The 17607-nt window shown below is 43.5% G+C and overlaps 1 protein-coding gene across 9 annotated transcripts in view; it reads left to right on the top strand.

The window, feature by feature from the left end:
* SEL1L3 (SEL1L family member 3) overlaps nt 1–17607 on the top strand; it is a 97301-nt gene that overhangs the window by 11524 nt on the left and 68170 nt on the right. For 8 of the 9 annotated variants that reach the window (XR_012331956.1, XR_012331955.1, XR_012331954.1 and 5 more), the window contains exons 2-6: nt 393–963; nt 11152–11278; nt 12917–13038; nt 13392–13507; nt 16643–16701. Coding sequence is in view for 6 of the 9 variants with exons in the window: in XM_019928378.3 (XP_019783937.2) it covers nt 393–963; nt 11152–11278; nt 12917–13038; nt 13392–13507; nt 16643–16701 (995 nt within the window). In the remaining 3 variants the exon portion in view is untranslated. The remainder of the gene's footprint in view (nt 1–392; nt 964–11151; nt 11279–12916; nt 13039–13391; nt 13508–16642; nt 16702–17607) is intronic. The other variant, XM_019928380.3, reaches the window with a different exon arrangement.

Here is a 17607-nt window from a genome sequence, read left to right as displayed (position 1 = left end):
ACCACCATTTGAAGTCAGGACAATAGTTTGGAAATGTCTGGAGCTGGATTGCCTCTTTTTCACTTTAAGGCACGTTCACTGCTCCTGGATTTGTCGTGAACTAGCTCCATCATTTGGAAACCAACTCTGGAATGTTTGCCACGTAGATTTGAAAGTCCCATCTTGATGAGCAGATGCTACTGAGTCTGGAGAGAGAGTTTAATGTGGCCTAATCTTCATTTGTGTGTGTGTTGGTTTTTCTCCCATTATTCGGTAGTGCTTTCGACATCTTTTATCTTCCACTTTCATTGCATTATGTAAATGGATATTTTTTTCTTCCAGGAAAACAATGATTCACGTATCTGTTAATATGATCATTTTTAAGCTTTCTGTATCTTTTTTTTTCTTTTCAGAATTTTGTACCATCTTTGGGTAGGCAGACTTCCCTGACGACGTCGGTGATACCCAGAGCTGAGCAGAGCGTGGCTTACGAAGACTTTATTTATTTCACTGTCTTTGAAGGAAATGTTCGCAACGTTTCTGAAGTCTCGGTGGAGTATTTATGCTCTCAGCCTTGCGTTGTCAATTTGGAAGCAGTGGTTTCATCTGAGTTCAGAAGTAGCATTCCCGTGTACAAAAAACGGTGGAAGAATGAGAAACATCTTCACACCAGCAGGACACAAATAGTACATGTGAAATTTCCAAGCATCATGGTTTATAGAGATGATTATTTCATCAGACACTCCATTTCGGTATCTGTGGTGATACTACGCGCCTGGATTACTCACCGATATAGCGGTGGAGACTTGAATGTTAAATGGGAGGAAAACTTGCTACATGCTGTAGCGAAGAATTATACCCTGCTGAAGACCATCCCACCTTTTGAACGCCCTTTCAAAGATCATCAGGTGTGCCTTGAGTGGAACATGGGTTATATTTGGAACCTTCGAGCAAACAAGATTCCCCAGTGTCCTCTCGAGAATGGTAGGTCGTTTGCCTTGCTAGGAACCTAATTCTCATTTTTTTTCCAGACAGCTTGGCTCATAAGAGGAGGGCAGGGGAAAATTCTTGTATTAGTGGTGGGGGACAAAGCAAATGGAATCTGTAATTTTGGACTTTGGGGACAAAAGAGGAAAAGTGAAAAGGTGTTGAGAAGAGACAGAGGAGCAGAGAATAGGATTGAACAGGGAGTTGAGAGAGGGACAAAGAGCCATGGAAGGGGTGCCTTGAGAGGCTTGTATCTGCTTTACGTTGGAGAGGAGCTTTAGTGCCACTGAAATGAGGATGAGGAGAATCTTCCTCCCCGTCTCCCTCAAAAATCCCACATGTGTCAGTTTTTGTGCAGCGTTGGCTTTTCAGCCAAGCCTACCCAGGTTCAACTCCTGGCTCTGCCGCTTTCTGCCAGTGTAACTTGCAAAGTCTCAGTTTTCTCATCTGTAAAATGGGGGTAATAAATAACAATTCCCTCAGGGCAGTATTGTGAGAATTCAATGAAATGTGCTCAGCACAGTAATCAGCACTCAGTAAAAATTAGTAGCCATAGTGATGCTAGAATGCAAACTCTGTATTTTATCCTAAATGTCACAGGGTCACAGCCACTGAAGGATCAATAGAGGAGGCCTCTTTGAAGCACTGGGGTTTGAGCTCTCAGGCTGCTTGCATTTAGAAGAAGGGGCTGAAGTTCTCTCCATTGTTGCACGGGCACCTTGCTCTATGGAAGCTGAGCGCCTGCCAGCTCCTCTCCATATCCTGCAATGGGAAGCTTATGCAGCCATGCTCCCAGGCACCCGCCTGGAGTCGGGCAGTGTTTCCTAAAGTGGGAGCCTAAGACCGCCTGCAACACAATCACCAGGGCTCTTGTTGCAAATGCAGATTTCTGGTCCTCATCTATTTCCTGCTAAGCCAGGATCTGTGAGGCGAAGGGCCCTAGAATCCACATTTTAAATACATTCCCGTGACTCTGATGCACCTTAAAGCTTGAGAACCTCTAGAGCAGGGATAGAGCTGGTGGGACTTTGAGTTGCAGAGGCTGGACCCCCAGGCAGGCTTGGTGGGTGGAGGAGATCCACAGGCCTGTGACAGCAGACCCAGGGACGTGCCTGACACCTCTTAGTCTCCAAGAGGAATGGTTTGGAGCAAGGTGACTTCAGGACACAGTGAGAACACTGGCAGTGAGTATTTCCTGGGGCTACCCCCAAACACCCCTGCATATAATGAAAACCGAAAGGGCCAGAGCCCACTTGCTGTAGAGCCAACACAGTTGGCATTAAAAACAAAGCAAAACAGAACAAAACCTCTTTATTTTGAAATAATTAGAGATTTGTAAGAAGTTGTAAAAATGGGAGAGAGTCCCCTGTATCCTTCCCCCAGCTCCCCCTAATTGTGACATCTTCCATAACTACAGTACAATGTCAAAACCAGGAAACTGACGTTGATCTAATACTCTTAACTAGACTGCAGACCTTATTCAGCTTACCCTGGTTTTTACGTGCATTTTTGTGTGTGCGTAGTTCCAGACAATTTCATCCTACATTTTATCTTAGTAGCCCTCTTCTGTGTCTGGCTTATGTTTGTGCAGTGCTTTAAATACAGAAATATCTAGAAGAAGAAGACAAATTCCCTTTCTGTGTGTGTGTCTGCACATTGGGGGTAGGGTGGGGTGGGCAGTTAAGCCTCTGAAATCGTCGAGCTGCGTGCGTTTTGATGATCCGTGTGCCTCCCTCTTCCAGGCAGAACCCTATGCTAGTATTCGTCTGGAATCCCTTCCACAGGGGTATCTGATTCGTTAAGGAGAAGGAAGCATGGGGCACACGCAGCCACAGTTTTGCTTTGCCTCCGATTGATTTTGTCAGGGCTTAATGATTCCATTTCATGTTTGGCAAATCACATATTTCTCATTGAAGAATGACGGAATCGCAAGCTGGAAGTTTTCAAATGAAGTCATTTACGAACCGGTTGAGTACTTAGGGCTCCTGAACGTACCCTTAAACTGTGAAACGGCTTTTCTTTTCTTTTGTTGTTCCTTCCCCTAGTCACAGGGCTCAGGAACAGCACAGAGGGATTTTTTTCTCCCAGCCTCCTTCAGACCATTACTTTTGGGGTGAGAACCAGTCTCATAACGCAGAGGAAAACCTTTTCTAAGAGTCAAAGTCACTGGAAATAGGTGTGGGGAGCTTCCTCCACCCTCAAAACCAACTGTTTGTATGGCTAAGAAAAGGCGAGCACTTCCTCTCCCTCTCTTAAAAAGACAAATCAAAAGAGTGTCTGCAGCAGCCCTGTCAAAGTGTCCACGACCTTTGTTCTTGTTATTGTCTGCGCGATGGAAGGGGGCCAGGCCTCTGGCTTGTTCCCAGCAGGGGCTTCTTTTTTCGGCTCTTGAAGAACAAGAGTCTAGTGGGAACAACAAGGTGGCATCAGGGCACCACGGGGGAGCTTTCAGGCCTGGCCTTGTCACAGTCTGCAGCCAGCCCTGGTGTGGGGTGGAGGGAGACGTTTTCTGTGTCAGGTGCCTGATGTCATACAGGAGGTCTGCGTCTGAACTAAGTACCCCCCGACTCGCTTGCCTTTTCTTTTTTTCTTTATAAAGAGAGAGCCCAGTCCCCACGCACCGATGTTCCGTGAGTGTGGTTGCAGTGCCCCTCCATCAAAGCCTTAGCTTCGGCTCCCAGGGCCTGAGCTGTGCGCGCCCAGACACTCTGCAGCTTACCTCCTGGGCTGGGACTGTGCCAGGCCGGGCCGGTGGGCTGATTGTCGGTGGAGGTGCAGCCGGCTTCTGTCCCGCCCCGCTGAGTAAACCTACCCCAGATCAGAAGCCGGCAGCCTTTCAGGACACGTGTGTGCCAAGGCTCGGCCACGTGCCCTTCTGATGCACCTGTTCCTGCTGCATCCTGGGCGTGTGGGCCATTGGCGGCTAGGTCCACCCTGCCTGAGGCCACTTATTGTCCATTCCCTTGGGGGAGGGCACCGGCCATCAGCTGCTGCCCCTCACCAGCCACACGTGTGCCTGACTCACCCAGAGAAAGAAATCAACCACACAGGCCGGTAGCTCTAGGGGCGCACCTGGACTTGACGTCCTATTTTGACAGGTCAGCTAGCCCTGCTGCCTCTATCTTCGGCCCGTCACTGCATATTCAGTTGCTTCTCACCAGTGTTTGCTGTCATCCTAGTCTAAGCCACCATTGTCCCTGTCTGGACTCCGTCCGTAGGCTGCAAATGGCCTCCCCACTTGCCCTGGTTCCTCACACGGCAGCCGGTGGAAGCAGCTCACCGCACCCCCTGCAGGCGGCTCCTCCCATCACACCAGGAAAAGTCAGCCATGTCCCCTAGCGTGGCCTGTGGAATCTGTCCCTGTCCCCTTGCTGGCCTCATCTCCTGCCACGCTCACCCTTGCCCACCTGTCCCAGCCACGCAGACCTGCTTGCTTCTCCCTTGATGTACCAAGTTCGCTCCCATTTTCGGACATCTGCATTACTGTCCCCTCCGCCTAAGATGCTGCTCCCCCGGATCACTACATGGCTTGCTTTCTTATCTCATTCCTACCTCTACACAAATGTCATCTCATCCGGGACAGCTTCCTTGACCACCTTATCTAAGGCGGCAGCCCCACCCCTGCTACTCCCGTCCCATCGATATCCACCTTTTATTTCCTTCACAGCCTTGGCACCGCTGGACCTTGTAATTAAATATATGTAATGGCTTATTTGCCTGTTGAGTGTCTCCATACTAGAACACAGGCTCCATAAGTCCCGCTTTGTCTGGTTCCAGTGCGACGCCCTGCACACAGCAGGCTCGCGGTGACTGTTGATTGAGTGATGAATGCTGTCAGCCAAGGGGCAAGGACCCTTTCTCTCTTAGCTGATGTGTGACCATCACACTGTGACAGCACCCTCACACGGCTACGTAGGGAGCATGTGGGGCTGGGCGGCAGCCCCGAGCCTCCCCTAGGGCCAGCACACTCTGAGGCTTCCCCGGTGGAGCCCATTTGGGCTGAGCTGGTTAAAGCTGCAGTGAAAAAAAAAAAAAAAAAAAAAGCTGCAGTGATTCTCCTTTGCAACCACACATGAGCTCACCTGCACCCTGCACGTGCCCTCTAGTTTGAGTCTGTCCTCTCCCACCCCTATACCTCGGCTAAAGAAGCTTCTTTTACAGGCAGCTGCCTTCCCTGGCTGCCCCCCAACACTCCCCCACCCCCAGTGCCGTCTTTCATGTCTTCCTGGCAAAATCATACTCATATTTCAGTAGCCAGCTCAAATTTTCCCTCCTTCCCCCAAAGCACTTTTCTTTTCTATTGATTCCCACATCAGAAATTAACTTTCTACCCTCCAGCCTCCCCTTGTTCTCTGTTGGTGCCCATCACCCCCTTAGGATGTGTATCATGTTCAATTCAATAAAGATTGATGGAACACCTATCACGTACCAATTTCTTTACTAAGTCTGGAGGCTCAAAGATGCAGACACGGTCCCTCTCTTTAAGGTGGTTTTACAGGAAGTAAACACAGCTACCAATCGTAACAGCTACTTTCCCTTACTGAGCACTCGCTATGTGCCAGGAACTGCGCTAAGTGCTTTGTGCGAGTATCTAATTTAATCCGCCCAGTGCTCTACTGTCGTTACTTACAGAGGAGGAAACTGACTCAGAGAGGTAGAGTAATTTGTCTAAGGTCACACAGCTAATAATGGAGCTAGGACTTGAACCCAGGTCGTTTGGTTCCCAAACACCATGCTTAACCATTAAGCTATACTGCCAGATGACATCATGCAGCTATTCACTTATTTAAGTCCCTTATTCACTGAAAAAAGTTACCGAGCAGTCTACGTGTTAGGCCCTTTGCTAGGGTTCTTCACAGAGGAAGTGCCGTTTGAACAGAAACTTGAAGGATGAGTAGAGTTTTCACTGTCAGAAAAGGAATAAAAGAAAGGCATCCAGGCAGAAGGGAAAAAAAGAGGAGGCAACGCAGACTGATGGGGGAGTGGGGACGAGCCTACATGCCTTGGTGTGAGGGATGGCAAATGAGTTTCATCTTGCACGCCAGCTCAGAGCGATGGGAGTGGCTACCTAGAGCACAGTGCTGAGAGGGATTCTGAGGCCGAGCCTGTGCTTAGTGAGAAAGGGTGTCATGTGGATTGATTACCAATGTCTGCCACAGGTGAAGCGTGGAGTAGCAGCCCTGGAGCTATTATTTGTTCAGGTAGAGTCTCAAGTGTGAGATAGGCAATTCAGGAAATAAGACTGGGAAGGCAGGTTGGGCCCGCACTTTGGAGGTTCTTAAATGCCGGGGTCAGGTGCAGTAAGCATTCTGTCCTAATTCTACCTATATGAACATTTTTCTGACCTTCCCTCTTAAGTCAGAAACTGGGGAACCTGGAAGTTTCCTTCTTCTCCACTCTCTTTTCACTAACAATTCATTCTCATTTTCAGGTCCAATAGATTGGAAGTGGAATTTCTTATAACAAAATTCCTTTACAACAAAATCATAGACTGAGTCACATTTTGGAGACAGACTTTACATGTCTCTGTGAAAATATCAGCTTATTCAGTGAGACAATTCAAGTTAATGACATGATAATACTTTCTGTAACTATAAGAACTACATATTTGATACTTCTGGAAAAAAAAGACACAGTTCTTTCTTTCCCCCAGTTAATCACTGTAGACTGGATTTTTCAGTAATAGTGCTAATGAGTACCTAGCATCTGCATTGCCCTTCATGATTTCTGAACCACTTTTCCGATGCTGAATGTCTCATTTAACCCTTAGTAGCCCCAGGGAAGGACAGTATTCTCATTCTCTCCTTACAGAGGGGAACGCTGAGGCTCAGGGAATTTGTTAATGGAGTCCCAGTTCTCTATTCTTTCACCTTTGTTAAGCCACCTCTCTGAAATATGCTAATACAGTCCTAACCCAGGTTCTAAATTAGAAGGAATACACTTTTTTATAAGTCGAATTTTCACTGACATGGGTCACCCTGTTTTCCTCACCCACTGGACTTTGCCTCTTTGAAGTGGATTGAACCACCACAGCGCCCAGCGCGGGGAGACCTCTGCATGAGGCTGGCTCCTCCCACTTGCATGGAAATGCTCAGAGATGTTGTTCTCTTCCCTTGTAGCCAAAAAAGTAATACAGGTACCTGGTGGAAAGTTCAGAGAGCATAAAAGGGTTTGGGGGAAGAGTAAATTCCCACCCACCCTATTCTTTTGGTCCTATTTCTAGAAGCAAACTCAGTAACACTAGTTTCTGTGTCTGCTTCCAGAAATGTTCTCTGCCCATATAAGCATTAGATTGATAACCCCTTCTCTTCATACACACGTTGGAGGATACTATAGACTCGGCCCTGCGCTCATTAACAATACGGCAGAAATTTTTCTATGTCAGTACTTGCTACACGACCCCATTCTTTTCAATAGCTCCTTAGCGTTGCGTTGCCTGACACTCCATAATTGATTTACCCTGTCCCCTGCTGATGGTCGTGCAGGTCATTTCTAGTCTTTTACCATTAACAAGGTTTCTCCAAGCATCCTTGTACATGTATCTTTGTACACACAAATAAATATTTTTGGAGGATAAATTACTGGGAGTGGAATTTATTTACTCTTAAGACTCCTAGTATTGAGTATGTTACAGACTTCCTTAGGCACTCACTTCACTGCCTAGTATCCTTTGGGGTGGTAGTTCTGACCTAAATCATACTTGCTAGAAGGTAGAGTTTTTGCTCTCAGGCTTTGGCTTTGAGGAAAATAAAACTCCTGATCGCTGCTGCCTGTTTAGTATCCTGCATTTGGAAAGCAGATTGAGTTATCGACATTCTAACTTTACTTCTCTGGGTGGGAATATCTTAGCTTCTTTTCCTCCAGGTTCCCCTTACAAACTTTTAGCCACAGTTATTCCTTGCCTCAAGACTATCTCTAACTTCCCCACTAAGGGACTGAGGGTCTCAGCTGCATCATTGTGATGTATTTGAAGCTCATCCTGAATAGGGCTTTGTTATGTAGAAACGGGCCCTTCCCCAGAGCAGGTGTCCTGTCGGGGCTCTGATCACTATGCTGAACTGGAGAATGGGCTGTGTAAGCCCCCCAGCCACTCCACTTAGGATGATACTCAAAATACTTAACAAACAGTATGGGCTGGGGGCCCCAGTCAAGCTCCCCCGGGCGCTGGCCCTGGTGCTGAAACAGGGTGGTGCTGGAGATCCTTGCTGAGCCAGGTTCTACTCTGAAGGAGAAGCCAGGGTGGGTGGGTAGTGGGTGGGGGCTTTGGAGGTTCAAGGCAACACCAGTCATCTAACCAATACACTGACGTGTTTCAGTACTTTAACAACTAGTACAGCCGCTCAGGGGCATGCCAGCTGAACACCAGTCCTAGCTCTCTCTGTGAGGACTTGTGAGACGTGATGTGGTCTAATAAAAAGCTCATTGTTTTGCAGTGGCAGACCAGGTTTGAGTCATACAACCTTCAACAAGACACTAACCCCTTTCTTGTCGCCAAATGAAGGAGTTTGCACCACGTTATATCTAATGTCTCTTTTTGCTCTAGAATCTGAGGAAATAAAACAAGCAAAATGACCAAGGGGGTAGGTTCCAAACCTGAACTGTTTTCCTGGCATTTTGTGTTTACGTCATAATGATGCCTTTTCCCTACCTAACTTCCTCATTCAAGATTAGCCAAAGAAATGGATCTGGGGGAAGGACCTGAAAAAAGAGAGACTTAATTTTTGGCTTGGGCAGCATGGGGCACATTATAAAATTATGGAACGTGTTGGGTGAAAGACAGGTTCAAATTCTGACTTGGCCACAACTATGTTCATTTGATCATTCATCCATTCATTCATTCACTCCCTAAATATTTATGGAGTCTCTATCAAGTGTTGGCCACTATTCTGGCTCTGAGGATGGAATAATGAATGAAGTAAAGTGCATGCTCTCTTGGAGCTTACATTCTATGTAAGTGAGCCATTTAACCTGTTTGGGCCCAAGTTCTGGACTTAAGTGTTCCTACCTGTAAATTCTTTAATGGGGCATGGCACTGGTACTGTTACTCCCCATTCTTGTGCCTATGACAGCCATCACTAATCAGTTATAGCACTCCAAGCAGCCAATCAGTTACTAGAAAATGTTATCCCGGGCTAGATGAATTCTAAAGTCCTTCCCTGCACCAAAATTTCATTCATATTAGTTATTTCTAATGAAATGGAAAGACAATATTATACTGAGGGAAAATTGTAATAGAACTCCAAATCAAAGAACTAGTAAAGCTACTGATTTTACAAGAGAACCACCATCACTTTGGTTTAGTTGAATACAAAAGATATGTGTTTATAAAAATTATTTTAGATCTTTGCGTCTTAGATTTTCCCTCCATAGTCTTTTGCTGCAAGTTCTCCTATTCAGCCAGCTTTTCTTTGATCACTGGTTAAAGGAATGGCTCATCAACATTCACTTTTAACTCCCTTCACTTTAGAAACCTCCATTATGAAGCCTCCTTTTACTGGAGTCAGGTTGGGCAGAATCAAATCCTGTTCATTTTGATAAATGTTTCTACTATACACTAGATAACTCAACAGCAATCACTAGCAGAAGGCTTCCCAGGGGGCTAACATGACCGTCTGGTCTCTTACGTTCCACTCAACACGGTGGAAGCCAACCAAGGTCGGCTGATATCAACCTCTTGGTGAATTTTTTCCTTGGATTCTGAAGACACCCTTGCAGTATTTCCATTTCTAATCCCCTCTCTCCACTCCCATAACTAACCAGCAAGTCCGGTGTGCGCAAATTGAGCTCAAGTTGCAAAGAAATAAGCTTTGAAGTATTTTTGTTGGAATTGATAACTCCACCCTTTTGGATTTCCAAATGCATCTCTGAGACTTTGAAAACATTGCTCTTATGATTTCCAAGTTGTAATGAACCAGAGGTACCTCTTTATGTAATAAAACATTTTTCCCCGTTGAGGAATGAGAGCTGGGGTGCCCAATATCCCAGGCTGAGGCTCCCGTAATTTCTTCCAATATTGGCATTCGGTAACTTGCGCAGAAGTCAACTCTAGGAAGCCCAGGAAAATAGATTATTTCCACCATTTAATTATGGATATTTAAACCAAGGAACATTTTAAGAAAGAAAAAAGTGATCTTTATTTCTAGGTTGTATTGGTGAATTTTTTTCTTTGAAGGGGGGTGGGGTATTGGAAATTAAAAACTCCGTATTAGCGTTGTAGGTATTAAATATAGATGAAGTAACTCAGTTTTCCCTTTCAGATTTGTTACGGATGCTCCTCTTCTCTAGACCACAGAATTCTCACACATTTGCAAAATAAAGTGGAAGCCTTCCTAGTTTTAAGGTGTATGGTTAGTAATATTTGCATAGGGTAACATGTTGAGGTTATGTGGAAAGTCTGCACGGATGAAAAAAAAAAAAACTGTGCAATTTTAAGTGCATAGATTCTGAAACCAGACTGCTCGAGTTTGAATCCCAGCTCCACCTCTTATTATTCAACCTTCTCTAAGGCTCAGTTTAAAGAGGGACAATAAAAGAATCCATCTCATAAATTGTGAAATTAAGCAAGATTATTCCTGAAATGTGCTTAGCATGTTGCCTGGCATATTCTAAGTGTTAAATAAATGTTAGTATTTTAGCAGCTGTGCATCTATTTCCTCATCTGTAGACGGGGGATAATAATGAGGATTAAATGAATTTATATATAAATATATATGCATATATTTTTATACAGTAGTGTGGACCATAGTGAATGCTACTGAAGTGTTAACTGTTGTTATTATTACATAAATTCAAAACACTTTTCTTAGCATTAGAAGTGCAGGATGTAAGATGGTTAAGCACACAGACCCTGAGCTGGAAACTTGAAATTTCGCTCTACTACTTATTAGCTCTGTTACCTTAGGCAAGTAATTTTACCTCTCTATACCTCGGGCTTTTCATCTGTAGAATGGGACTAAGAAAGAATCTCCTTTATAGGGTTGCTATGAACACAAATTGAGATAGCTCTGTAAAGTGCTTCTCAGGTGGCTGGCGTATATTCAGTGTGCAATAAATGTTTGCTAATATTTTCAGACTCTTCATTTAAATGTTTGATGGGAGCTAGGCAGTGGGTTCCAGGAAGAATGTGATGTTGGAAGCAGTGTTTTTCTGGAAATAATTAAAAGGTAGCCATCTTGCTGTTTACAGATGTGGTCACCCTCCTGGGCTTTCTCTTTGCCTCCAGTGGAGAAAACACAGGCATTGTGAAGAAGTTCCCGAGATTTCGGAATCGAGAGCTAGAGGCCACCCGACGCCAGCGGATAGATTACCCAGTGTAAGAAGAGGCCGGTGATGGGGGCCGGTGGGGCGGTAGTACTCTTTTTATCTGAGGACCAGAGCAGGCTAGCGGAGCCAGTTAGGAAGATCTACCTTTGTAATATGCTTTGGAAAAATGATGAGATCTACATAGCTTAGGTAGAATTTGTGGACCTGAGAACCTCAAAGCATTCTGAAATTATTCTTGCACTTGGCAATCAATCCTCGCTTGACCTTGTACGTTGGCCCTGGGAATGACCCAAGTAGGTGAGTCAGGTGTTGGAGCCTGAGGCTTTGCAAGGTGTCAGGTGCAGCCAGCCACAGCCCTGGCAGATTGCAGCCTTCACGTTGCCTTTTCTGTCTTGGAAGATTGGATGAGCTGCTTGAAATCTCACAACTTCTGATCTCCTCCACTGATTTCAGCAAAACCCAGATATATTTTTTTCCTTCTGCTGAATTGAAGATGCTGAAAATTGTTCGTGGTTTACCTCAGACTGGATGGATTCAGCAGAGTGATTTAATTCTTCCCATGCTGCTGGCTGTAGAAAGATCTTGAGTCACTTTACTAAGCGTATGTTCTTGCTACGCTTCCTTGTAATAACTTATCTTCATGAGCTTTTGCTCAGCTGGGTGGGTCAGGAGGGAGCTGTGTGGTACCATCTGTTTGTATATCTTACCACCGATTTGAAGGCCCGTTTATAAAGCCCAGAATATTCTAAAGGTCTTGTTGGGATGAGTCCCCAAAGAACCTGGGGCCGCTGCCACTTTAACCCGAACTGTGAATTGGTTACTGGGGTAATGGAGAGCATTCTCTGTACAGGTTTTGACCTTGATTCATGTTTCACATGCAAAATGCATTACTCCCAGCTTATCTTTGAACTGCTGGTCACTAGCACAATGTGTGGCATCTAGCAAATGTTCTGACAGCAAATATTTGCTGAATGATTGGTGGATCACATAGCTTGGCTAAATGTGTCCTAGTTAAGTTGACCACTGTTATTTTATCCTCACTCCACAAATCACAGATGGACAATATTTTTTCAACTAAAATAGCCCTAGTCCAGAAATGGAACAATGAGAGTAGTTGTTCCACATTGGTCAGCCAGAACTGTGATACTGAATAACCTAATATGGGCATTAAAATTGTATCTGTGTGTCCTGATTAGCATATAGTGATGCCATTTGCAAATTATGGCATTTTTCTGCCTTAGAGCTTTTATCTTTGAAAGAAACAAAATTGCTCAAAAGGCCCTAATTATGTTTTTTTTTAAATCATTGAAATTAGAACAGCTTCTTATCAAGTCACCTCTTATTAAAATCCAGATTTTTATTCTGTGTCTGGCTTTATAAGCCTTAATCAAGGATTCAAATGGTGGGCCTGTGCGAAGCTCAGAAAGACACAGGAAGGGTTTTTGGCGCAAGGTACAATGTCTGCTAGTTTTACGCAACGACGCTTAACTCCTGTCTTTTGCAGTTACTGTAACTACCTCCTTTGTCTCAAAAATCAAGCTTTGCAAGCTGATCTCCCATGATGAACACGAAGGCAAATTCATCCCTTCATTGGAAAGAAAGCAATTTACTCCGTCATTGTTAACTGTAATTACCTGCTCTTGGATGATATCAATCTGCAGAATTTTTTTTCTCCTCACTCTTATAGGTTTACTGTTTCACTGTGGCTTTATTTACTCCATTATTGCAAGGCCAATCTCTGTGGGATTCTGTATTTTGTTGATTCTAACGAGATGTACGGCACGCCTTCTGTATTTCTTACTGAAGAGGGTAAGTATGAAACCGAACCTTTAGAACGATAGTGTAGCTTTCTTATGCTCTGTCTACTGGCAGATACGTCTGTCTAGAATAAGGAATGTTGTCAACGTGGCAATTCAATGAGAATGATGGTTTCCAAATATGGGATTCAAGTTAAACTTGTTTTCTGGAAGATTAAAACAAACATATACAGATGAATGCACATATGTGTTTTGTTTGTTTTGCTTTGCTCTGCTTTTATTTAAAGGAAGAAGGAATGTGATCTAGTCTTATAGCTTTTTAGGACAGTCGTCGAAAAGATATAGCCACTTCATTCACTCCTAAGTATTTTCTGTCGTTTTCACAAGCTTTCATTTTCCTTTTAGGCCACTTGCATATTCAAATGCATCTTGTCAAAGGAGAAGACCTTGCTGTAAAAACGAAATTCACCATACCCTTGAAGGAGTGGTTTCGCCTGGATATCTCTTTCAATGGTGGCCAGGTACTGAAAGCTCGCTCCACCGTGATTCATATCAACATCATCACTTAACTTTAAGCACTGCTGTAAAGTCAGAGAGCTAGGAAACCTGCAAAAACAAATTTGTGGTATCTGATAAACTTTTACAACCATAACATTTTTTAAATCAAATTTTTATCGTTGGAAATTTAAATCATAAGAATTCTATCCCATTTAATTAACTTTTAAAGTGCTTCTTTCGACTCTATTGTGAATGAGTAAAGAATATAGCCAGCTACATAACCACGATTATCTGAGCAATTGAAGGCTTTTCTCCTAGTGAGATAGGCTTTGGGGAGATAAATGTTAAGACAGCCTTGGCCATATTTATATAGTGTTAGCAAATCTACAACTTTTTTACAGGAAATGGATTGGTTAGTTCAGCCAAGAAATGGTTTGACTGTTTTGGGCAGTTAAAACAATTGCTTATGCTTGGCATTAAACCGACAAATGAGAACCAACAAACCTAAGTGTTGATTCCGGTGAGATGGAGGTCCTTTAACTACTTTGTACTATAAGACACTGCACATAATAGCTTCAAGCTTTCATAACGCAGATTCTATGGATTATGGCACCAGCAGTGTGGATGTTTGAGAGCTTGGCTTCTGACGGTAACTCTTGGAGGAAGATTCCTGCAGCCACAAATGCATTGTGTATGATAGAAAAACTCTCTGGCATGACACATGTTCTGTGATCATTGTTAATTAGTGACATAGTGACATTGCTATAATTGAAGATGATTCCATTTCTTCATATATACGATGTCAGGATGCTACTTTCTTCTGGTTACTTTATTTTCTCATCAGCTTTTCTTATTGATGTGTAACTTTCCGATAACAAAACTGGAAAAGACTTTTTGCTTGTCTTGTGTATTAGATAATACGCAGACTTCCCTTGGCGGTTAGGTCTATCACATTTCCTTTTTCTGAAGAGAAAAGAAATCAAGTCCGTCCTTGTAGCTTTCCTGAGGAGAGGCTGTAAGATGTTAGCTGGAAGTTTTTGTATGTTTGTTTCCTTAATGCTGTTAGGTGACATCGCTGTGGTCCATGTTTTAGCTTCTCATTTGCATGAGGGTTATGGTGGCATAGCTTTCTCTTAAGGTCAGGTCAGTACCACGTGTCACTTAGGTATCAAATCATGAGAGCAAATCACAGATCTTATTTTGCACCAGCTGTATACAAGGCACTGTGCTCAAGGAGCTTACAGACTATTTATGGAAGTCGTATTAAGCAGGTGAGGGGTGTCATAAGGCGAGCTTAATTGCCAAATGGTTCGTATTGATTCACGGAAGAGAGACCGCACTTCACCCTGGGGTGCTCAGGGGAGGTTTCATAAAGAAGGTTCCTACGAATGGGCAGAGTTTAAATGGAGAAGCAGGGAGGGGGTACTTTAGCACATCACTGGAGGTTGGCAGATAAACCAGTTTGGAGTAGAAATTCGCTGCCTATAGAACTCTAATAGAAGAAAAACATGTCTTTAGGGTGAGAATGTGGAGAATCTTGAATATCATGGAATTTAAATTTCTAGTTGCAAGGCAGCACAGCGTCATCGAAGCTTTCGGAGCAGAAGAGTAAATCAAAGTAGTTCTTTAATTAAAGAGATGAATTTAATGGCAGAGTACATGATCGGGTAAAACAGGAGAGAAGAATTAGGAAGACCAGATGCAGTGGAAAGAAAAAAGAAGTAGATTTTTTTTAGTAAACTTTTGCCATTTGCCCTTTCGTCTTTCCATCCCATCTGGTCTCTCTGATCACATAGGTTCCAGAATAGTACTTATTGTTTTTCTACACAAAATCCAGCTCTGTGGTGAGACTACTATATTCATTGCTTTGACTAAATGGACACATTGGCTTAAAGTAAATGGTTGGTTTACAGAAACAACTGGTCTGAGTCATTTTCTTCGCTGAACCAACATGCTCTATATGGCTGAATTGGGTTGGATTTTATGGGTTACCTTTTCTTTCATAGACATGGTGTTAGAGCCACATCTTTGACAATCTAATTAAGTCAGAATGTGTTTTCTGAACACTTGCTCTGCGCTAGCACTGGGGAGAATAAAGGGAGCCCCTTAACCCCAGGGGCTTATGTTGTAGTCCCAGACACGAGAAGAATACACGGCAGCTAACAACATTTGCGACGAAAACATTGTCACCATTGAAATGACAGTGACAGTTCTCAGTGCTGAGGGAGAGAGGTTGGAAAGCCACAGTGCATGAAGAACATTCATCTCCTGTCTTGTTTTTCCCCCTAAGGCTCTCCTGGAATCAGAGACAAATTCCAAGAACTCCTTGTAGTATCTTACGCATTTCCTTGTCTTTTTATGCAACAAGCTTTCAAGCACGAATACACCAAATGAACCTTTGGCTGGTAGTGTGGAAGTGTCTACAGCCCACTGGGGAAAACTGCATTATAGATATTTTTATCACATTAAGTCATTTGGAGGGACTTTCCTGGTGGACCAGTGGTTAAGACTCGGAGCTTCCACTGCAGGGGGCATGGGTTCGATCCCTGGTCGGGAACTAAGATTCTGCATGCCGTACAGTGTGGCCAAAAATATTCTTTTAAATAAATAAATAAAAATAAAATGACCGAAATACTTCTTTAAAAAAAAGTCAGGACTTCCCTTGTGATGCAGTGGTTAAGAATCCTCCTGCCAATGCCAGGGACACGGGTTCGAGCCCTGGTCCAGGAAGATCCCACATGCCACGGAGCAACTAAGCCCGTGCTCCACAACTACTGAGCCTGCACTCTAGAGCCCACGTGCTACAACTACTGAGCCCCCGTGCCACAACTACTGAAGCCCGCACGCCTAGAGCCCATGCTCCACAACAAGAGAAACCACTGTTCGCCGCAACTAGATAAAGCCCACTCAGCAATGAAGACCCAACTCAGCCCAAAATAAATAAATAAATTTATTTTTTAAAAAGTCATTTGGAGAAATTAAGTGTCTTAAGTCTCGAAATATACACAGGGCTAGTAAACTGCTCCTTTTATTTTTTGCAGAAACTGATCAGGTGAAAGACTATGAAGCCTATTTTACGAGTAACTCATATCCAGGACTGTATTTATGATGTGGGGTCTTGAGGCATAACTGATCCTTGTGTATCTCTCCCAACATAGATAGTAGTAACCACCAGCACTGGACAGGATTTGAAAGACTACCATAATCAGACCATTAGGTAAGTGTGATTTTTCTTTTGATTCAAAATTTGCTGGATGAGGGTTAAGGAACCTTCATATGTTAGCCCTCAACCCTGAAGTTATTCCCACCCTGTCTGATTCAGTTTTTTCAAGCATGGACTGTGGCTAATCTTTGTACTATTTTTTTCCTTTTTAAGTGTACAAAAACTCTCCATGTGTTCCCCACAACCTTTTTTTTTTTTTCCAAGCAAGAGAAACTAGTTCTCTCTCCAGATCTCACTGTAAATTCTTCCTTTCATGACACTTTATAATTTGTTTTCTTTGAAAATTATCTTCTACAAAGGATTTGGAAAAACAAAAGTATTAATGTTGCTTATTGAGAGGGTTTGGTAAGTTTGGCCTAGTATAAAACATAAAAGGAGACAGCCTTCATATTTATGTGTATAACGTAAATTTGAAATGTATGCAACTATTGATATTGGTATAACTTTTCAATCTTATATAACGATTCCCTACAAGAGTTACAGAAACTGAGAATTGGGTCTTTTTCCTCATTTGTCCTATATTTTTAATTTGCTTCTACATCCCTGTTTAAGAGTGGGTCACATAGTGTCAGAAACATGGGGCATGAGCTCTCCTTTAGGAACTCGGGATATCTCACCATAGCTAGATTTTATATATATCTCAATATATATAATGTCTATGTCTATGTGCAAATTCAAATGCTTAAGAATAAGTAAAGAACAGAAACAAAAATTAGCAGCTTCCTATGTATAATTTAAAAAAATATATCAGGGGACTTCCCTGGCAGTCCAGTGGTTAGGACTCCACACATCCAGTGCGGGGGGCACGGGATCAATTCCTGGTCGGGGAACTAAGACCCCGCATGCTGCACGGTGCGGCCCCAAACAAAAAAGTATAAAAAAAAATGTATCAGGACTGTT

The sequence above is a fragment of the Tursiops truncatus genome, chromosome 5 (assembly GCF_011762595.2).
Source record: "Tursiops truncatus isolate mTurTru1 chromosome 5, mTurTru1.mat.Y, whole genome shotgun sequence".
Taxonomy (NCBI): domain Eukaryota; kingdom Metazoa; phylum Chordata; class Mammalia; order Artiodactyla; family Delphinidae; genus Tursiops; species Tursiops truncatus.
The sequence above is the reverse complement of the archived record's forward strand: the minus strand, read 5'-3'. Positions and strand labels throughout refer to the sequence as shown.